The following is a 24603-nucleotide window of genomic DNA, read 5'->3' as shown; positions in this document are numbered from 1 at the left end:
AAGGTGTAGAACGAGGTAAGACACGGAACGGGACAGGACAAGGAACGGGCTGACCCGTAGCGATATGATATATACAAATAACAGTATAATAAATTAATAACAAAAATTCTTGCCAAATTACATTAAGCATTTACGTAATAAAATGTCATAGGCGTTAGAGGTACAAAATAAAAAGCAATTTATTAAACAGAGTAATTTATTACTTAAAATACACGAGGTTACAGTTTCAATCTATTTTTACCAATAATAATTACGAAAAAATAAAAGTTCCCAGTTAAAATATATTACGTCGTCATCATATTAATCAATAAAGACATTAAATACAGATGTAAACCAATATTAAATATAGGCCTTGTCACAAATAAGATTTATAAATAAAATTTACAGGAAATACCATAACATTATTTTCTTATAATTATGACAAAATATTTATTTAACATGTTACATTTAAAATAGCACTGAAATTAATATGATGCCGACATAAAATTTATTGGTCTATGGTACGTCAAGTGTTGTTGTATGGACCTTCAAAACTGAAATAAACCTAAGTCTTGCTGCTAATGACCGAATAAGAACAGTCTTTGGGTAATTCTTTGAATAAAAGTGAACTCTAGAAAATGTTATCGAATATTCATATTAGATAATACGGTATGTTATGAGAGAGAGTTTATAACTAAATCGAATATAAGCCGATATTTCACTTGTTATGGAAAATGACGATAAAAGTGAACTAAAACAAAATATTATAACATAATGTCAAATTCGAAATTATTAAATACAGAAAACACCATTGTTTTTTTGAAAGTTTATTATTTTTTTATTACACTGGAAAACAAGTTTGAACTAATATGTATGATGAATGATATTTATAAAATATTTTAACTGTATGGTAGGAATACGGTATGAATAGTCAAATGAAGAAGTAAAAAGTTTATTTTATATTAGTTAAAAAATTTAATGGCGATAGTCAATTATACCCAAAACAAAGAAAAGTAAACATAGCCCTATTCAGTATTGGGCAAAATGTAATCAGATTAATGATTAACGATTACGGTATGGAAAATAATAAGGAAATAGGAAGATAATAAGGAAAGTAATCAAAAAAGTAAAGTGAGTGACTGAGTCAAGTAAGTGCCCATGAGAATGGCACTTACTTTACTCACGCACTCACTCATTTTACATTTTAGTAGCATCTCCCCGCACGCCCCCTTCTGAATTAATGAAAGTGAATCTGTAATCGTGGTTGATGATTTCACATTGGAATCGTTATAGTTAGTCATAAATATGATTAAATTAAGCCCAAGTCGGATCCTTTTATATACTATTCGAAGTGGTTCTAAAAATGAGTATAAAATATGTGCAGTGGTATTTCTATATTTATTAATTTCGACTAGTAATTGGTAGCTGGTACTGATTAAATCAAGCGACGACTCAGTTAAAATGAAATTCGAGACCAATATTTAATAATGTCTTAACAAATAAATAAATACAATAAAATAATATTTATAACTTAATAAGATTTCTCTATTGCACGTACGTTTCGCTAGAAAGAATTAAAATCAATCATAAAGAAAAATCTGTATATAAAATATTAAATAAAACTTATATAAAACGATAAGAAATACTACGTTTTAAAATATATTATATCTGGGGAATAATTTTTAATAATAACATAATTGTTATTATTAATTAACAATTAAATTATACAAACTATTAATAACTGCCAAAAAGATGCTTTTATAACCACACAAAGATATATTTCGTACTTATTTTATTTATAAATAAAATACATTCGCTAAAATAAAATTATTTTAAAATTCGAAATCAGAGATAACGACGAATATATTAATGATAATAAATTGATGTTTTACTTTACGCAAAGGGAATAAGAAAATTTTATTTGGTTAAGCTGTGCATTTTCTTCTAGAATACTTATAAATCTTACAGGTATAATTGTTTGACGGCTACAAAAATAACGAATAACGTTGACATAAAAGTTTTCCCTTTTATCGTTTTAATTTACGTCATTTTTTGTTTTTTAAATATGATTTCCGAACGAGCAATAAATTGTAATATAAGAATTTAGAGAGCACGAATAATAAAATGTAAGATATGTTTTTTTGAAAATTATCAATGTTCTGCGGATTAAGGACAACTTAAATGAGTATTGTCATTTAATATTAAAACCTTTAAACCTATAACAACAAGTAAATAATTAACTAAGTACATACAATCATGTTGAATGTTAGTTAGACATACACATATTGTTTGTCTTGAGATTATATTCGTAAGATTTATCAATTAACAACTCCATGTTTAAATAGATCAATCATTTGAAAAAAAATACGCACATTTTTCAAAACAACGAATAAACCGATGCGTTATTTAATAATAGTAAAAAAAGTCGGTTATAATTCGTTCATTGTTATATAGTTTGTAATATGCTGTTGGAAAAGTCAAGATAATTCGGATTGGGTCACATAAGCTGTAATTTCTTGACCTAAGGAATGATATATATGTATGGCTTAAACTAATTCGAATAACAACATATACCCACACAACCATAAAGGCAATAACTTATAAAATTAATACGCATAATGGAATGTCACGTTGTTATAATATTAATGATTGTCTTAATTTATTAGAATGGTTATAAAATAGGATTTAGTGTGTATGTGAACGCATGCTTATATTTTATACATTAATACTGAAATAAAAGAATTAAAAAAAATACTTATCGAACAGTAGAGAAACATAGATTACAAAACATTTTTAAAATGTTCGAATACGATTCGTTTTTTTTTCTTTAAAAAAAATGCGTCAACATTTTACCGTCATTGTTTTTTAATTAATAAATTATTCATGGACTTTAAATAGTATTAAAATTTTAACGTATCACAAAATTAAATTTACATGTATTTTGCTGGTTATAAAAGAACGTGTTAACTATTATATATTAAAAAAATAAGTAAACTTGTATTAGTGCAAAATTTTGATTTAATTACTTAATAAAATGTAACTACGTTTAATTACTACCGTCGTACATAATAAGAAGTTCTAAATTCGTTCGTAAATATATATTGAGGATAAGATAATGTTCTATAAACTTGGCATCGGGAATTGGACACTATTGTTATCTAGACTAAGAGAGTACAAACGATATTAAACACTAATCTAACAATGAAAAACTTCTAGAGAAATACGTGCATTACTTTCAATACATTTTATTTAAAAGTTAAGCCGCAACATCATACTGTGAACTCTATTTCGATTGAAAACACTATCTTTATTATTAAAACCCTAATTTCTTATTAGTATGCGTGTTATATGTTTTGCTACTAAGTTTACATAACCGATTATGTTGTACGCAATCCATATGTAGAATAAGTTCATTTGACATGACGTCAAATGGGCAACGTGATGGTTATTACCTCGCGATAACATTGATCAATGCGTTAATAATCAGACTTGGGCAAAGTGGAATCAGATTAATGATTTGCGATTACGATTACAATATGTAATCATCAATCCCGATCACAGTATAATCAAAGTAAGCAAAAAAGTAACGTTAGTGAATCAAGTAAATGCTCAAGAGCATGCCCACGCGATGATTGTAATTTTTATTATCTATCATAAATGTGATTACGTTTCGCCCGAGTCTGTCACAGAAAATAGCAATTACGCAATTATCATATAGCCTTCTGTAACTTGCGAGATAATCTTATTCAACCTTCAAGAGACAACAGAGTACAATGTACTGCTGTTTGGTTGAAAATTAATGAGTGGTCAAAGAAATTGCATACATTAAATCAGAATTCGGCACATTTTGTTTAATAAGGCTAGTTAATCAGACTTATTGAGTTTAGGTGTAGATTGATTTATCTCAGACCTAAGTTGCGGCTGGTCTAGTATTATTACAAATTGACTAATTGCTATTAAATCCTAGTACGGTTATTTACGATGTTTAGTTTTATCGACTTTAATGTCTACGCGATAGGATAGAGACAACATGCTATTGTTATCTCCCTAGTCTAGTTTATTCTTAGAGACTAAATTTTGCTTATAAAAGTCGTGAGATTTGATCGATTCTAAATATATATATATATATATAGAAATTTTGTTTAAGTTATAAATGGTTTAATGTTTAATTATTGGTATTTTTTTTTTATATAATTTCATATTAGTAAATGAAATTAATTGATTCTATAATTGTATTAAATTTAAATTATCCTCAGACAACGGTATACAAAAATGATATATCATATTTCCTATACTTAGCAGTCGTTATCAAATCTCACGAAACGCGTTATCGTAATCGACTAACATGAAAATGTCTACAATATAAATATATAAAAATGACGTCGTATTAAATAAGTCGCCTTATTATTAATTTTGCAAATATTTTTATGACCACAATATTAAAGAACGTTTATTCGGAACTTGTTATAATTGTACATAAAAAATAGGCTCTTTATTTGAACACAATAATACAATGATTTAAATTAAAAAAAAAAAAAATTAAATCCAACTAACAACGGACAAACATAAGAAATAATATCTATACATATGGACACACATGCATGCGCGCACACATTTAATATATAAATATACACACAAAAAAGTTAATTTATCCTCAAATTAAACTTTACATTGATAAACATTTACTGAGGCGCATTTCTACATATTCTCAATTAAATTGATTTCATAGCGATATGCTGTTGCTATCTCTTTCATACGTGCGATGTAGAAAAGGATAGCAATAGTTTAAGTCCTGTTAAATTTAGAGATTATACAGCAAAATGGTCACCATCGTCTAATGGTATCTAGACTATGTGTATATGTTATGTATATATCCATAAAATAAATAAGTACAATAGCTAAGAAAGCTGCGCGATCAATAAAAATAATGATAATTCATTTATAAAATAAAAAATACGAACAAGTTCCACAAGTGTTTAATGCGTGCTACGTAGTCTTTCTATTGAGGTCTAGTGATGCTGAGGATTCCCTCCGTAGGATGAGATTTAGTTTATCGTCATCTTCGATGTCGTCTTCGAAAGAGGTGGTGCGGCTGAGCGAACGGCCCAGCACGCGCGCCTTCCACGCCTCTAACCTCACGACCTGGTACATATAATTACTATAATTCATGCTTTCTAAGATTCTATGTCTAATAACTAACATTCATAGCTTGTAACGGACGTTTTGTGAACGAAAACGGCTATTGCGTTAATTGATAACGCACGTTTGTTATAGAGACACGATGCAACGCACCTCATTGTCTAGGTAGCGGACATCGTGGCTCGTGTGAGAGAGCGAGACGGAGTACAAGGTCGAAGTATAAACATTTTAATTATTATAAATAGAAGAAAATACGGACATTATATCGATATTTACTGTCATTGATTTAAAATGAATAACATTCCTATAAAAATATTTTCTTGCCAATTACTTATAATTTTATAGATTTGTAAAAAAATATTCACAACTAGCAAAACCCAGCAGCATTGGTATATAATTGTCATAGCGGTCGCTTGAACGGTACAGGAGTCATATAATGGCAACCTTTAACCAAGTGGACAGCATAAGGACCAATTCCATAAAAAATGCACGGTGATCGGACGGTTGTAGTCTTATCTCAAACATATAAACAGACATTCATTTATGTTTAAAAGATACATTTTCTATTTAAAGTTACTCATCCGTTTTCGTTCACGCCAAATCTACACTCAATAATAAAAGCCTAAAGATCGTTTCCACTCATTGCCCGCTCATGCACTAATATGCCCGCGTCACATTAAACAAGTAAACGAGAAAGTAGCAGACGAATTGTCAAATGCTATTATATTACGAAAACAATTAATGCGAAATATATTTACAACCGTCTTGAGTAACGATTCGCTCAAGCACGTATAAAGAATAAATCGGCACACAGTAGTCTCGCTATTTCGTTCTCCGTACCGAAAACGGTTAATCTGGACGAGATGAATTAATAATAATAATATCCCGTAACATTTTTCACACACGGCCATCTGATCCCAAATTAAGCTTGTACAAAGCTTGTGCTATGGAAACCAGACAACTGATATACTACATATACCGTAACAGCCTGTGAATGTCCCACTGCTGGGCTAAAGGCCTCCTCTCCTCTTTTTGAGGAGAAGGTTTGGAGCTTATTCCACCACGCTGCTCCAATGCTGGTTGGTAGAATTCACATGTGGCAGAACTTCAGTGAAATTAGACACATGCAGGTTTCCTCACGATGTTTTCCTTCACCGTAAAGCACGAGATGAATTATAATCACAAATTAAGCACATGAAAATTCAGTGGTGCTTGCCCGGGTTTGAACCCATGATCATCGGTTAAGATTCACGCGTTCTTACCACTGGGCCATCTCGGCTTTTTTATACTACATATACTACTTTTCTATTGTAAATACATACTTATATAGATAATTATACCCAGACTCAGGACAAACAGACATGTTCATGCAGACAAATGTCTGTCCTGGGTGGGAATCGAACCCACAACCATCGGCGTGAAAGGCAAGTATACTACCAACCACACCAACCGGCTCGTCAAATATAATAATAAAATCAAAAGTAGTATTTATGGGTATCTCAGTATCTACTTAGAATCCTGAGTCAGTAATCTTATTATTTACAAGTTGTCTCCTAAGTAAATATCGTTTGCGTGTTGTAACACCGGCTTTGATGTCGCAGCAGTAGTACCACGGGAGAGAAGTACCACCGGCACAGCCATATTAGAATTATTAACATTCAATTTTCGCAACCTCATTTTACTGTACGCATTATTATTTTTTATATACCAAACCAAAGTTTTTAAGTATTGCATTAATAAGTAGAAGCCAGACATCAGACTTCAACCGTTCATTTTAAATTATATATTTACGTTTACATATTTATTAATAAAATATGTTTTTGTAATAGATCCCGTGGCAAAGACACGGCCAAGGTTCGATTCCATCTAGTCCAGATTAACGGAACGTTTCATATAATAAGATTTCGATAGCGTATTAATTCAACAATTAGCCTGCAGAGGTTATTAATTATTTTCGAAGACTATGTAAACAAATTATCTATATACAATACGTGATATATAATATACATTTACGACGACATTTGTTTTAGAGTATACTAGACCTACACAACTACAAATACAACTGACAAGGTTTAGTAAATCGTGAGCAATTACATATACATACGTATGGAAGCGATATGAACGAAAGTTATCGTTTTTATGGGCGACATGCAAGAGAAAATAAATACGAAAAGCTTAGAAACAAATAAATAATCCCTTGGTCATTATAAAATATTTATAAGTAATTTTTTTTTTTTTTATTGTAATGAAACATCTTTGGCGATTTGAGAATTGAATTTGAATATCGAATTCGAACGTTTCAAAACGAAGCGTTCTTGACGCTAAGAGAGGTGTCACTTCTGGCACATAAACCGATTTTCACGCGATATTTTAATGCTATATATTACAAAGGTAAGCAAATAAAATTTTTGTATGTATTAATACGTTGTTGATAAACAATTACACTATGGTTTTACGTCCCTGCCGAGTTTTAAAATCTCGCGTAAAAGTAAAATATCTAATCGTATTAAATTTAAATAATATAATAAATAACAATAATATTTTATTATGACCAATGGAATTTTGGTTAAAAATCAAGCAACACGAATACATACATACAGGTCGAATCGAAAAATTCCTCCTTTAATGTCGTTCAAAAGAGCAATAAATAAAACATTAAAAAAAAAATCACGTGACTGTGTTGCGACTAATATAAAATTATGTTATAAATTCTTGTGTGTTGACCTTTTCATATACCTATTCAAAATCACTATGTGGTATAGTCAGAGTTACTTTTCGCTATAATAGTAACGTGTTCTAGAACTTTCGTTTACATTACATTACATTATACGTGTTATAATATCATCAATACAAGCCATTAACACTAAGTTGAACAAGCCAATCATAACAAATAACACAATCAGAGGTTTAATTGTTATATGATTATATTATATAATAAATAATATAATAACAACATTTTATGTGATATATTTTATATTAATTATACCGAGTTTAGGTTATTTTATAATTTAAACTCGATATAATTGTGTGTTTTGTGTGTGGTTGATAAATGTAAGTTATATATTTTTACTATAGGATATTTTTTATGACTATATATAAAATTTATAAAATACGAATACATAACATGATATCAGTTATATAATACTTTTATGTACATAAACATAATCTTTCGATATTTGTTGGTAATTCAAAAACACATACGTCCAGATTCTGAAACGGTTATCAAAGTGAGATCGCTCAGAGTCCGATATAATTTGACTTTGTAATTGGTCGGTGGCTTCCGATGACGCAATACATTGCCGGAGACCAATGAGTGATAAGTATTTAGTCATCTCAGAAGTTGGAGGTAAATGGCATATAACTATGAACGCAACTATCTATGTGTTTAAATACTCGTCGATGTGTGTGTGTGTATGTATATAATGTCAAGGTCAACACACGGACAAACACGTACTGATGTAAATAATTTCGCGCGTCGTCGAACCACTTCCAGGGCTCTCCGTCCGGCGTTGTGATCGGTGTCGGATACTGTGCAAACATAACGTATCAGACACGCTAAAGCAATGTACATAACAATTTTCGAACTACCCTCAATAACGTATTAAACTGTCTTCAATATTTGTTTACATACATTCGATATTTGTCTACATGTTTATATCAATGATATACAAATTGACAAAGAAAAAAAAAACGAACGATATCCAAAAATCTTGATTATTAATTCCAATTTACGTAATATACATAAAGAGATCTTCGACTACGATGATCAATGAATGTTGTTGACATTAAATTGTTATTAGTTTAACATTGTGGTTGCAGATGCTTAATATAAAATGAACACACATTGCAAATAAAAAAAAAAATTCCAACACTTTGAATTATCAAATACATGGAAATCTTATTAAACAAACAAAAGACAGTTTAAACGTTTTAAAAGCAGTTACTCAGATGTAATCTTTGAATCGATACATCATGTATATTTTTTCAACACGCTAAGACATGTGAATGTATGTATAGTCGAGAGTAATAAGCTCCAGTATGACATGTTAGAATTATTGCTTGTAATAGTGATTATTTACAAAGCATATCGTCCGACGTGCTGAACCCAACCTTTGCTATTTAGTTGAAACTGCCGATTAATTTAAAATATTTTAAAAGTTAATAAAAAAATAAATAAGCTTTTAAATTTATTAAGCATAACGACAATTAACTAAAACGTAATTAAACGTGTCGACAAAAGTGTCTTTAAAAAATATTTTTTTTATCGAAAATAACACAAATTGATATTTAATATATACAAGTTGTTCTCATTTCGACGGGAACATATATATATGTTTTGAAAGAGTTGCATTTGCCGTGTTAACAAATCATTGCCTCAGACAGCAGTTACAAATCGAGTACATAAACGTGATTAATATTACTTTAAAAAATTTCACCTAATTCAACTAAATGCAACAGGGTTACAAGCGAAGCAAATGTGTTAAATGTTAGAAAATGTTCCTTAATCAAAATGTGTTGATATAATTTTTCTCGAGGTATAATCCCTATAAATTGACAAACATTTAATTAAAAATACAAAAAGGACATTATCAGTGTAGCCTTATTACGTTCGATTTTTAAACTATTATATATTTTAAATACAGATTATAAAAAAAAACATTTATGGGAATTTATATAAGTCATGTTAACGAATAATAATATTTTTTTAAATGTCCGTTAGTAGTAAATGTGGTCGGGTAAGTATAGTTAGATAAAGAAGTATTTTTTTAGTGGAATTTATCGGTTATTTATCATTATTAGTTATTAAAACAAAATATTCTGTTATAAAAGCAGGAAATAAAGTAAAAAAAAATCATAAGGAGTCTAGGGATATGCTCAAGGCATGCTGTTTCATGCCGTAAAATCTAGACAAATTTTCCTACGTTGAATTTTAATGCAATAAACATTTAACCAGCAAGATATGTCGTTGTAGATTTTGCATGCGAATTAGCGCAGTTGCAGCAACGAAGAGCAGTGCAACCATTTGCTAATATTTTGGTAACTGAATGCCCTACGACATTTACTACCAACATATCGATGTCACAGTGACATTAAATGCTAATATTTCTATTTTATTCGTATTATTGAATTACTACCAACCTCAAAAATACCTAAACAACTCATAACCGATTAGTAGTGTGATTGTTTAATTATTATCCTAATCGCAAGTAAGTTTTCCAAACAGCGAGTAAATTGTATTACATTTAGAAAGATCTTAGTTTTTTGATTAATAAACGGCACGGCAATACTTTATGACCTCTTTGGATAAAATCGAATTAGATTTTTTAATTTTTAGTTCGCGCTAAATGAGGTTTAACGAAAAAAAAATTACCTCGGCCTTCAACTCTGCGACTTGCTCCTGCAATTCGCGAACTCTGTCTGAATCGTCCATATTATTACTTCTTAGTTCGCCCTCCGTCGCCATCACTTCGTTCTGAATTAAATTGAAAATGAAATTATTAATATATTCAACTATAATTATTTTGCAAAATACTTTTGTTATCGTTTTGAATGCAAAGTCTTACATATAGCGAGTTCTTCCCTTTTAGGGTTGCCAGGCTTAAATACAAAAGCCAGATGCTGCATAAAATTAGGCCGACCGTTTGATGTTTTTTTTTTAATTTAAATTTAGAATACTTTGGTTAAGCTGGACTTTTATATAATTATTCTGCATGACCTCGCTCGCTATACATTGCATGCAACTGCTATACATTCGGAGTATTGATTAAAAATTTAACTAAAAACATGTTCGGCTAACGCACCTGGTGAGGTTTTACACGCTTGACCCACCGGTTTAATATTGCATTCGATGTCGTTTTACCGTATTATTATAATGTTACATTCATTGAGTATATAAATAATTGTTGTTATAATTATGTTTGTGATTAAATCGTCAGGCATTGCGTAATATGATTTAAATAGTAGAGCTGGCAAATAAAAAATATATCTTAGCAGTTAAAAAATACACACAAAAGTATAAATTGACTTACAACACACGCGCTGCCTAATACATATATACCCATAATCCGTACCCGCTTATAATCGAAGATGCAGTAGAAACAATCATTTATATATTCCATGACATTTGCTCGTAGCTCTGTTTTATTATGTATTTTTAAAAAGCTGATGGTCGTCGACCGGCCTGGGTGGAGAAAACTACAGTGTGCTAAAGCAAACGACTTTACAAGCATTTCTAATCTAAAATAGTGCAGAGTACACTTGCAGTATACATAGATAATCAAGAAATGTTGCTAAAATTAAAAAAAAAAAAACAATTAAAATTGTTACACGTAGTTGAATATTTTGAGCTTAGCTTTGTTTACATGTATACTATACACACATACCAATATATTTATTTCTGTTCCATATATAGCTTATTGTAACAAATAAACAACTTCAGCATTGAATTGACGTGATCCCATTGCTCGAAAATTTATGATATTCCTTGTAGATTCGTGATTTTATTTTTATAGAATAGGATGGCGGACGAGCATATGGGCCACCTGATGGTAAATGGTCACCAACGCCTATAGAGATTGCCATTGCAAGAAATGTTAACCATCGCTAACATCACCAATGCGCCACCAACCTTGGGAACTAAGATGTTAAGTCCCTTGTGTCTGTAATTACACTGGCTCACTCACCCTTCAAACCGGAACACAACAATACCAAGTACTGCTGTTTTGCCGTAGAATATCTGATGAGTGGGTGGTACCTACCCAGACGAGCTTGCACAAAGCTCTACCACCAGTAAAAATTGCATCTTGAACGTCGATGAGGTTGTTAACGAAACTTTGAAAGTAAAATTGAAGTGAATTTAAATAGTTATGTCAAATAGTGTATTATATATAAATATAAATTAATCAAGAACTGTTTTTAGTGCATAATGTAACAGAGCTGTAAACAAATCTCATTGAATATGTTCGTGTAATGTTTGTTTATCATTACTCCTTCTTAGATTGGTTACGATACGACGATACGACGATACGACGATACTTAGATTGGTGACGATACGATATAGTTGTAAATAATATTTTACAAATTAACCAAAATAAGTCAACTCGTACATAAACTAGAATTATTATATATATATATATATAATCTAAATTTAGTCGGAGTTCAGGTAACTTTGATTGATTGCAAAAACTATATTAGTGGTTTTGAAGTTAAATTTCTTGAGGCAGAATGACAGTGTGTTTTGAAGTCGAATCTGAACAACGTTTTTATATATGACATTTCTGTTTTTTATTGATTCATGTATTGATTTATGATTTATGTATATATTAACTACAAGTAACTTACTTTTAACTTATATTCTGATACTTCAGTTTCTAATTCGGCTATCCTCTGAGCGTCTTCCATGTTTCTTATATTAGCTTGCATTGATTCATATTTCGCCTGTGGGTTTTTACAATAATTAAAAAAATAATAACAAAATATTTAAACAGATAAAAATAATCACGAACAGCGCCAGCTTAGTAAGATCAATTGTAACTTTTGCTTAGTATTTTATTGTATGTAATATATACATTATGGAATTATATTTAAATAAAGAGTATATTAATATTATAAATTTTCACTTCTAAATAGTCTAGTTTCACATAGCAGTTTTCCGAAATAGTATTTAAGACATTCGCTTCGCTTGCCAGCTAAACATAATTAAAAAGGCAATATAAATTTTTTTATAATATAAACCATCGCAAAAAAAGACATAAAGACGAACAAAAATAAAATAAGAAAAGAAAATGAAAAACATCTCTAAGACTTTGATTAAATTTGCAAAACAATTAAATCTAAATATATGTATTCCATTTAAGTGGACTCTTACAAATAATTTAGAAGTCATAAAAAAAATTAAATTGAATGAAAGCGGAATGAAATTCAGCTGTTATTTTTTTAATTATAATAACGCATTTCATTTTTTACATCCTGTGCATGTAATTAAAAAATCGCTAACTCTACATTTGTTATTGTATGTATAATCTTGTATTGAGTATTATGTCTTTAATACTTTTTTGAATACTCCTTGTCATAATACCTTGCTCTCCAGATCCGAATATTTATGCTGGAATTCCCGTTGCCTGGTCTGTAGCGTTCGTTCCCTCTGCAGCGCTGAATCGAGCGCCTCACGTAGCTGCCTTAATTCCTCGTCCTGCCTGCGAAGCTGGTTCGTCGACACCTGCACTTGAGTCCGGAGCTCCATTTCCTGGAAATTTCATTTATAATATTCAACTAATGTATTGAAGAGTCCAGTTGATAAACCACGTGGTTCTTAACCAAAGTCCATGAGTTAAATTCGTTTTACTTTCACATTAATGATTGAATTGGATTAAAATATTATTTATGTGAAAAACTGTAAATCTCATTAAGAAGAAAAGATGTCAGTGGTGGGTTTTTACTTTTCATATACTTAAAATCTTATAGCACAATAGTCACTTGTTTATTCTGTAATATTTTTTTCATATGTGGAATTAACTGCTGGTTTAATTCAACATTTCCTCGTTGTTGTGGTGCTTGCTTATAAGTATTGATTCGAATGTCATGGGTTTTCAAGTTCGATAAATAAAACTTTATTGGGTTTATATGTCGAGATGTTCTCAGCGTCAGATCAAAGTTTTAGGAGGAAGTTGACCAATGTTTATTTTGCATGAACTCTCCCCAATTACATCAGATTGCTTATTACACTATGATAATAGGAAAAGAGAAAATGCCTGCTTGCGCACACTTTTGTAAAGTAAACTTTTAACCTTGACTTCCGTTCAGAAAGATTACCGCGGCTGGAATCGGTTAGGACAACATTATTATACTAATAAGTAATTAGACAAAACTTTGAAAGTCCGGTATACGTAATTAAATTTTAAATAAATGATTAATTTATTCGCCAAATATGTAACGCAGATATTCGATTGTTTTGTAAGTGTAATTATTGGTAGATATAAATTTGAATTGAATTGAATGGTATAAAGATTAGTTTACTGGTGGTAGAGCTTTGTGCAAGCTCGTCTGTGTTCCGGTTTGAAAGGTGAGTGAGCCAGTGTAATTACAGGCACAAGGGACATAACATCTTAGTTCCCTAGGTTGGTGGCGCATTGGTGATGTAAGCGATGGTTAACATTTCTTACAATGCCAATGTCTATGGGCGTTGGTGACCACTTACCATCAGGTGGCCCATATGCTCGTCCGCCTTCCTATTCTATAAAAAAAGTTAATATTTCTTTATTAGAAAAAAAATATCAAAACCTGTAAGAATACTAGTGCACCAGTATAAGAGTGCCAAGAGTCTAAAGACAGAGCCATTGTTCGTCTGCTTCCCTTACCTTAAGTCTGAGCTCTTTCAACTCAGTAAGTGCTTCGACTTCTTTTATCCTAATAGTCATCAATTCCTCTTCAAGTTTCTGCATGTCCGCGGACCTGCCTTCCCAGGCACGCAGCAACTTTTTAGGTGTTGCCATTATATCTGATACAACATTCGACTGAGCGGGTGGCGGCGGAGCCTCCTGTTTATGTTCCTGTATTTTAATTTATAATTTAAGTTTAAATAAATATCTTATATCAGACAGAAATATAACAATGGGTATAAGGGATTCAATAATTTGTTGAATATTTTTATATATTTCCTATTCCTTACTTTATACATAAGTAAATATTATTTTGGCCTTTTATGAATTCCCAGAATTAAATTATTATTGTAAAACTGAATTTCAACAAAGTACTAGCTTCATCAGATTAACAGTCAAAACCTATTGTTTTCAAAAGTAGACAATTATAAGATATACAAAAAAAGAAAAGATTTTTAATAAGTAATAGTTATAAATGATATGTTGTAATTAAAATAAGACGATATTACCTGCAAATGCTTTTGCCAAGCATCTGATAATTCGGTGACACGTTGTCGTAGATCCTTTAACGAAAGATTAGCTTCTGCTTCGCGAAGTTTTACTGCTATCAACTCATCCTAGAAATAAAACATCCATAAAGCTCGTGTAAACTATCGTATTAAGTTATTTGCTTGACAATCTTAGTTAATAAATGTTATTTTTATGCCGATCGTGAGCTCGAAACAAATTAAATAAACACATTAAGTATAAAAAACTGAAATGATAATAAATTGAATGGGAACGTTTAACGCAGAGTAAATCGTAGCAGCTCGTATTATACTGCAATAAGCCGGATTTAGGGTTGCATTCAGAGCTACATACACAATAGTGATTTATTAAAAAAAAAAGTCCCAATTCCGACGAGTAAACACTTATATTATGTACAAAGATATAATCAAATCAAAGTATATATACCATATATTTGTTAAGAGAATTGTTTTTTTTTCAGAATTAATTATTTAAACTAATTACGAAATACGATAATAATTACTGGTCTCCATTCATTTGTTGCCCGGGGGCCTCCAGACCTCTAAATTCGACCCTCATTGTACAAAAACCAACCTGCAAGTGTGCGACGTTATTATCCACGCGTTGTTTTCTTAATATTTTGTTTTCATTTTCTAGTTCTGCGATCCTAGCGTTCAGTTCCCTCTCGGCAGCCTGTCTCTCCGCTGCATCGAGTCTGGCACGAACGAGTTCTCGTTGAAGACAGCGTGCGAGTTCTTCGCCTTTTGCGTTGTTACCTTCAGTGCCTTCTAGAGATGATTGACGGGAATTGTTCTGGAAAATTTCATTAAATGTTTAGCTAGAAATGCGTTATTTTATTATTAGTACAAGCTATCATCCTCGCTGACTTGACTCCGAACCTTCTCCTCAAAATAACATGAGGTCTCAGCTCGGCAGTGGGACATTCACAGAGAGTTACTTTACTTTGCTTTTTTATTGTCGTTATGTGCAATGCATAATTTTTAAGCACTTTTTCATAATTGTAATTCGAGGAGATTTTTATAAATTTTCAAGAGTACCTCTGCAATAGTCATTTCCAAGCTCCTGATCTCGTCTTGGGCCACTGCTAACCTCTGCTGAGCGTCCATATTGGCTCGCCTCAATGCTTGAACCTCTCGGGCTAAAGCGAAAGTCTCTTCTTCGCCTTCAGCTCGGTCTACTTGACCTTGGACCAAGCGTTCCGCGAGCGCCGAACTTTCTTTCTCGAGGAGTTCAACTCGCTGTTTTAGTAGACGATTCTCTTGCCGGAGACACTGTGGGTGAACATTAATGGTCTTCGTACATACACATATTAGTTTTATTTAGTTTGAGTTACATTTTTACCAACATTATAAAAAGGTAAGATTAGATTTTTTGTAACTTTGTTTGTAATGGATAAACTTAAAAACTATTTAACCAATTTAAAAAATCTTTCATATACAGAAAGCTTCATTATCAGCGAGTAACATAGCTATATATTATTTAAAAAAAAGAGATCCCTATGATTTCTTTTTTACAGAATAGGTAGGCGGACGGCCACCTGATGTTAAGTGGTCATCACAACCCATAGACTTGGGCATTGAAAGGAATGTTAACCATTTCTTACATTGCCAATGCGCCATCAACGTTGGGAAATAAGTTGTCATGTCCCTTGTGTCTGTAATTACACTGGCTCACTCACCCTTCAAACCGGAACACAACAATACCAAGTACTGCTGTTTAGCGGTAGAATATCTGATGAGTGGGTGGTACCTACCCAGACGAGCTTACACTTACCAGTGAAATTGCAATAGTATAACCCAAGGCGTGTATTTTCCTCCTTTAAGTCATTATTAGCGTAAAAAAGACAATTGTTCACCCTCAACGAAGTCAGGGCAGGCCGGGGTAGTTAGATATTTGTTAATGACACATTGACATTTGTCCCTATTCGGAAGTGGTTAGAGTAAAATTTCCTTCTTAAGGTCGTCGGTCCACCTGGCTGGAGGGCGCCCTACGCTGCGCTTGCCGATTCGCGGTCTCCACTCTAGGACTCGTCTGCTCCAACGGCCATCGGTCCTACGACATACGTGACCAGCCCACTGCCACTTCAGCCTGCTAATTTTGCAAGCTATGTCGGTGACTCCGGTTCTTTTCCGGATAATCTCATTTCTGATCTTATCCTTCAAAGATACTCCAATATATATAGATATATAAGTGGACCGACGACCTTAAGAAGGTGGCGGGCACCAACTGGATGCGGAAGGCGGAGGACAGGGAGCTTTGGCGCATCTTGGGAGAAGCCTATGTTCAGCAGTGGACAACGATTGGCTGTTGATTGATTGATAGAGTAAAATTATATTATTTTTGGCTTGTTGGGGCTACACGCCTGGCGAGGCCACTAGTCAGTGCCTTGTAAGCCTAGGCATAAATCCGGGGCTAGATCAAGGAAATATTTTATTTATGGGGATAAGACATATCTTATATATGAATGTTGACATATATTATATATTTGGGAGAATTTGTTTCTATTTCTGAGTTTCTTTCACAGGTTCTTTTCAGGTCTGATGTGTTTCTTTCCGGGTCAGTGGCAGACTTTATTACCAATATAAGTAAGTGTAATGGTTTTATATAATTTTTTTATTAACTTTATACTATAATTACCCATTATTTATTGTCACTAGTCACAATGGCGTTGCTGCACATCAAACTATACATAATATATACATATATAAGCACCTTTCAACCAATCGCCGTGACAATGGTACATATTCACAGACAGGTAAAGTCTGTCAACTATTTTTACTAGTAAAATATAAATCGCAAGGCACTTGTCAAAGGCGTGATATTAAAAATATAATATAGAAAGTACAAATTCAAGACTTTTTCTGTATATTTTTAAAAGAGATTAAAAATATTAGTCAATATAAATGTTTATAATTATATTCAAACGATCGGGTATTGACAATGAGTAATATTTTTATTAATTACGCAATGATCTTGTATACTTATAATTTGTAAAGCTATTAACATGTAAAAACCCACTCACTCTGAGCACAGCAATGTCTCCCTGCTCCTTAGTTTTTATAACCGTGTATTCCTTTTCTAATTTCTTCATTTTCTTAGGATTAACTTTGATTGAATATGCGAGATTCATAAACGCGTCCTGATCGGCCTCCGCTTTCGACGGCAACTCTTTCTGCATGTACTGTTATCAAATAATTATAGATAAATAATGATAATATGGACAGTTGTATGCGATAATTTATTGTTAATCGTTAAGTGTTTGATAGTTATATGATTGTCGTTGATATAATATTATTTAAACACTTCACAATTGCTCATGAAGAAACAATAATAAAACCTGGATTGAAGAAATATAAAACGACAGTTTTGTCGTCTCAAAAGATATCATAAATAACAAAAGCTTTGATAGAATGAAATCTACAACAATGGGATAATATTAGAAGTTTTTAATAATAATGAAGATATTTATAATCTGCACCATTTTACCGCTAAATACAAACATCTATATTCACTATTGCTGTATTTCGATTGAGAGGATTTGTTAGCCAGTGTAATTTAAACAAAGAACTTAATGTTTTAGAACCTATGATTGATGTAAAATATGATTTATTATTCTTGCAAAGTTAGTGCTATGAGTGATGCCTATTTATAATCATTTGGTCCAATTGTTTGGGATCTTTTTTCAAAACATAAAATAATATTTAAAATTATTTAATTACCTTTAGAATACTTTCCATATCCAGCGACAAAATATCATTCTTGCCAAGCGTGAGCAATGCTAGAGCGACCTTGAACACAATCTCTATGCCCTCAGAGAGGAATACGTCCATGATACGACAAGCTAGCGGTAGCGAGAGTGTAGTCGTGAAGAGTGTCAGGAACCAGCTGCTTGCGTATATCGATGTACTGAAGCTCTGTTAAAAGAAAGTATCGTATGTATCGCCGTGTAAATAAGATTGGAATCTATTTAATGGAAGATATTGTAAGAGTTTTGTGACACAGTTGTCAAGTATTACACCCGTAATCTTGTAATAATATATATCTATATTATTACTATTAATATTATGGGTAATCAATGTTTGGGTGTGCTATTGCTGTTGTTATTTTCGTGTTGTTCAATGAATGAGTGAAACACATAATTTCCTTTCAAGCAGTTCTGATGATGAACATCTCGAGGTAATGTGATGATTATGATTAGAGAGCTCAAATCAAACTTTAATTTACTCAATTTTACTATTCAAAAGTGATTGTTTTGAATGTACAAAACAATCACTTAAGATATAATTGCTGTATTATTCCAATCAATGAATATCTAGAAACGCTGACTAATGCGATATTTACTTGCGCTACCTGCTATGACTAATAAATGCACTACGGACACGAAATGTTTCCGTATTTCGCTAATTACTAATATTTTCAATTTCGCCTCGCAGTTCAAGATTACCAAATTGAAATATGAATACTTCAGTGTTGCATAAATTTAAATAGTTAGTTGCATTCAGGCTATCAAGAATAATTTACAAGCCAGCCTGGATATCGTCATGTTCAATAGTAGTTCATATTCTACTTAGTGATGTCCTCCTGACCGATTGAAACACAAGTGCACTTTCTATTCCCTGACTCTCATAATCCGATAGGAGGACACGATGTTTAGGTTTACGTCAGGTACTCCTGAGAAATTCTCGTGAGAAAAACACAATATTTTTTTATTAACCCGATTCCGAATTTGATCTCAGACCTCGCGGTCTTTTAAGTTAGCCACTATTCCTACGAGATGTAAAATACAACAGAATAACACTAACTCTATAATATTAAGTTTGTTGGAAACACAAAGGTAATTGACGACTGTTTGCGCAATCTCGCAATTAGACTTGATATGATTTGTAGTAAAAATATTATACAGGTATTTGTTTCAGCACTGGTCTAGGTAGGTTTATGTGCCATGATGGCCTAGCTATTAAAACACGTGGATCTTAACCGATGGTTGCGGGTTCAAGCCCGGGCAAGCACCACTGATTCATGTGACTACTTTGGGTTTACAAATAACCTCGTGATCGGCGGTTTTAGAAAACATTGTAGTTAAATCTTCAGGTATATTTAGAGTATAATACAGATCTTAGAAAAAATATCAACGAATAATTTATTCTTATATTTTTATGTCAACAACATAAAACGATAGAATATGTACCTTACAACTATTAAATACCTTTCCGCAAATTATGTACCGGATAATTACTTCCTTGAGGATTCGATACAATTGAATTTTTGCACCTCTCTAACTTTCTTTTTTGCCAAGAAACGAAACGTTACATTTTAAATTGAGGAATAGTTCAATTTAAATAATTTATATTATAATATTTATAATTAACTAACCTGAGACTGAAAATGTACGTGGAGATCAGGCAAGAGCTCTTGAACGAGGTTCTCAAGTTGGAACATGCACAAGCCGAGTTCAGCCATACTCGGCTTGAACATGTCTCGCATCCGATGATGCTGCATTATCTTCAACAACACTGCAAAAGCTTCCTCTTCGGGCATCTGTTAATTAACCCACATCGTTGAAAGTCTGAATGGAATAATCGACTTAATCGGACCAAAATATTAATAAATTTGAGCAACATTAAAACCGAGATAGTCTTGAAGCATACTAATTAAGATAATATAGATAGATAGTACAGAGAAAATAAGCCTAAAAATATTCGATTCATAATCAATGCAATTGATTCGAATAAATTAGGTGACCATCAAAAGACTATATGGTTAAATATATATTTATTAACCTTACCTGCATTAATAGCAGCCCAACAATGAAACCAGAGCCTTGACAGTAGCCGACTTCTCTGTCGTGGAGCGAGTACGCCTTCATTACATTAAAAAGGGATTCTTGACCGAGGCCATCTTTTTCTTTGAAGAAATCGTGCTCTGGGTAGGTGCGAGCGATATCGCGACGAATCACCTTCTCGCAAGCTGATTTGGCCTATGATTTCAATAATATAATAAAAATATGCATCAATAAATTACTACTTCATGTTATAGAATATCGTACCTTAATATAAGACGCGTAGAGCTTCTTATCAGGGGAGGCATCGACTCCTGCTAGTAGCTGCCATACGATGCCTCTAAAATGATGAGGGACCCCCTGCCGAACGAGTTCTCGTACGAACTGGTTGCGACGACGCCACTCCGTCTCCCAATTGCTAACCAGTCTGCCCCAGAGACTCCATAAATCTTCCTCGCCGTTGCTCTCGACCTTTGCCTCTTCATGGCTTGAGCTTGTTGCTGTAGAATATTTAGTGGGTGAGTATTTTATTTTATGGGAAGAGGGCGAATCTGTATATTTTTTATTAATACTTATACATATATTATAGCAATTTTCTTTACTAACAATATATTTGTAGGAGCAGGAGATCAAAAACAAAATTATTTACAACACGTGGTTACGTTAAGTTTATTTAGAAATCAGAAACTTAGACAACTCCTTATACGATTTGAACAGTACAATGTAATATATAGCTTATATGTACCTAAATTGAAAAAAAACAATATTGATATATTAATTTAAAAATAAAAACTATTTATTTTGACTCGTATGTAACAGAGCGTTAAAACTAACTTGTCAACTGTCATTCGTAGTCGTCAGTCATTATTTACGTACGTCGACGAATGCGAATATTATTTTGTTCGTTTTGTGTATTATCACTGTATATTATATTAGATTTGAACATACACAAAAAAAATCTGAACTTTTCGATTTTTTTTTTATTATAGAGTAGGAAGGCGGACGAGCATATGGACGAGCACCTGATGCTAAGTGGTCATCAACGCCCATAGACATTGGCATTGTAAGAAATGTTAACTATCGCTTACATCACCAATGCGCCACCAACCTTGGGAACTAAGATGTTATGTCTCTTGTGCCTGTAATTACAAACAATTAACCGGAACACAACAATACCAAGTACTGCTGTTTTGCGGCAGAATATTTGACGAGTGGGTGGTACCTACCCAGACGAGCTTGCACAAAGCTTTACCAGCAGTAATTTGATTGTAATGGATTTAGTGTTTGCGTTGAAAATGGCTCATTGATTTGTTAATTATTCCTTGCGTGTTCGCTTGAATAAGACGACATTGTTCGTCAGAAAAGAAATTATGAAATACAAGATGTAAGTAAAATAAGATTTAGATATTTCATAATAACATGTGACTGATAGGTATTCATGCAAGCTACAATACTATCTTGCAAGAACGAAATATCTCATTATGACATTAAGAAGGTAGCGGGACCCGTTTGGAAGCGTAGAACCGAAAGCATTGGCGCACCTTCGGAGACTTATATCCAGCAGTGATTATGTACAAGTATCTTGTATTCGACTTAAAATTTAATTTACAATACACAAATATGCGACGTCGGCAGCTGTACGCATTTATAGTAAGTCGTTGGGGCCGTATTGCAGATTCTGTGTCGTTATTAGACTAACTGTTAATAATTTAAATAAATAAATATGTTATCTAAAATAACTAAACCCATTTCAAACTTTATAATTATAGCATATATGTAACGTATGTTTATCATCACATTTTAGATTCAAAAACAATGTTAGATAAATAACAATTCAGACAATGAGACTCAACTTTTTCAACTAATTTTTTTATGAGCAGGCGCGCATGGAGAACACAATGAGAATAGGACCAAAGACATAAATAGGATACACAATATATATAAATTATAACAAGCCAACAATTATACATTATAGCCCGCCGACAGCTTATGAGAATGGGGCCTTAATATGTTACCATAATTTCCGGACAAAATCAAAATAAACTTAATTTAAGTAGGCTCTTACAAAGTAAAACACCGGTTTGGAATGTAGATTCTACCGAGACGAACCGGCATAAAACTTACTAGTTATTATTTTTCATCAAACAAAAATAATCCTATACAAATATATTGATTAATCCTGCATGAATATTAACGAATATTCAAAGCTTTTATAACATTTAGATAAACATGTACAGTTTATTAAACTTTATTTACTAATATATATTTTGAATACTGATCTTGTTACGTAGTGTGATTAGGGACTTTTAGGGAAACCGTGTCTTCTTTGGCAGTCAGTTAATCGGCAGTTGTACATTTTTTTCAAAGCTATTAAATGACATCCTAAGGCACATTTAGCTTAGAAACAAATAATATAAACCTGACCTTATATTTAACAACCATTAAGACTATCTTTTTTCTCTCAACTTTTTTTCATTGATTCTGATTAACTGTTTTGTTATTCTGGATAAGCAGTATAAGTATCGGAAGTTTTATTTGTGAATGTGGGATTCAACTGTGTTCGAACATATATTTACAAGTATTTATTTCAATTAATATCAAACTTTTTTTACTAAATTTATAATAATTAAACATATTAAGTGTTTAACATACAAGTAAGTTATATTTCCAACAAGCGTTTATTATGATTTCGCGAGCCTGCAAGCAAGCAGCAATTATACTTTAAATAAAGGTTGAAATATTGCTTAAAATAACCTACAACTAAACCTTCGAGATATTTGAACATTCGCTTTGCTTTAATTAAAACACAATTAATTTGCAACTACAATTAATGTTAACCAGCAAATTAGTTTAAAATCGCTATTGTCTGTAATCATTGGGTTGGATAAGTAAGGATACTTTGGGTGGAATAAGCATTATTTATTAATTTGAGTTCACCTCACAAACTTAGGTAGTATTTGTCAATAATAGTTTCGATGAAGCTGGTACGTGATTTGGATTTCTAAATTATTTTCAATACTTTTTATATTATTACATCATTGAAGTATTTTAAAATTCGTTAAATAGTTTCAAAACAAACCTAAAAAATCGAAGCGATAGCAAACGGAGCTGTAGTTTGAGATATCTAAAGATAAGTAGTCATATATAAAAGTCATATAACTTAAGAACATCATCAAAAACAATCGCGGACTGATCAGCTTTGCATGATTAATGGTAAATGGCGTGTATTAACTGCATTTTATGGTAAATGTTGTACAATAAATAAAGTTATAGTGTAGAGATTTTTGTTCAACTGTATCGTTGTAGTACTTTTGCTTTACAATAGTCGCACTGCACATGTGATTTCGTTATATATCGTTTGCAAGTTACTAAAAGACATTCGCGAACATAATATTGACAAGCATAAAATTAGTAGTTTCTCGTATTTGCGCTGAAGTACTTATTACTTTACCCTAACGTTATTATAACACCGTATTGCATTTTGAATCGTGAGTCTAACTAACAGGCATAACATATGAGTTACTATTGGTGTAGTTGGCCGCTCTTTAATAGCCAATGTCTATGAGTGGACCACTTACAACCAAATGTCACGTTTGCTAATTTAACTTTAAATTAAAATGTATATATATAATATAACAGTAATAATGCATAAAATAATAGTATTTTATGAGTGTTAATTAATATATTGTCTTGTGAAATTCGCAAAAATATAACAATACATAAAAATATTTCGACATGATTATTACTCAATTCAATTTAGCCTCGTATTAGTTACTTCGGTCAGGCTGCACGTTTTCTGTT

At 32.0% G+C, this 24603-nt stretch overlaps 1 protein-coding gene across 4 annotated transcripts in view; it reads right to left on the bottom strand.

Annotated features, from left to right (window-relative positions):
• Positions 1-178: 178 nt before the first annotated feature.
• Positions 179-24603, bottom strand: part of LOC126780225 (ecotropic viral integration site 5 ortholog) — a 48572-nt gene continuing 24147 nt past the window's right edge. For 2 of the 4 annotated variants that reach the window (XM_050504510.1, XM_050504509.1), the window contains 14 exons: positions 21070-21302; positions 20809-21000; positions 20397-20561; positions 18743-18937; positions 18046-18204; positions 16061-16294; positions 15597-15815; positions 15005-15112; positions 14475-14666; positions 13196-13363; positions 12460-12555; positions 10490-10591; positions 8573-8646; positions 179-5137 (listed from right to left, as the gene is read on the bottom strand). In XM_050504510.1, the coding sequence (XP_050360467.1) occupies positions 4966-5137; positions 8573-8646; positions 10490-10591; positions 12460-12555; positions 13196-13363; positions 14475-14666; positions 15005-15112; positions 15597-15815; positions 16061-16294; positions 18046-18204; positions 18743-18937; positions 20397-20561; positions 20809-21000; positions 21070-21302 (2309 nt within the window). In that variant the 3' untranslated portion in view covers positions 179-4965. The remainder of the gene's footprint in view (positions 5138-8572; positions 8647-10489; positions 10592-12459; positions 12556-13195; positions 13364-14474; positions 14667-15004; positions 15113-15596; positions 15816-16060; positions 16295-18045; positions 18205-18742; positions 18938-20396; positions 20562-20808; positions 21001-21069; positions 21303-24603) is intronic. The other 2 variants (XM_050504512.1, XM_050504511.1) reach the window with 2 other exon arrangements.

This window comes from Nymphalis io, chromosome Z (genome assembly GCF_905147045.1).
Source record: "Nymphalis io chromosome Z, ilAglIoxx1.1, whole genome shotgun sequence".
Taxonomy (NCBI): Eukaryota; Metazoa; Arthropoda; class Insecta; order Lepidoptera; family Nymphalidae; genus Nymphalis; species Nymphalis io.
This window is presented reverse-complemented; position numbering and strand designations above follow the sequence as displayed.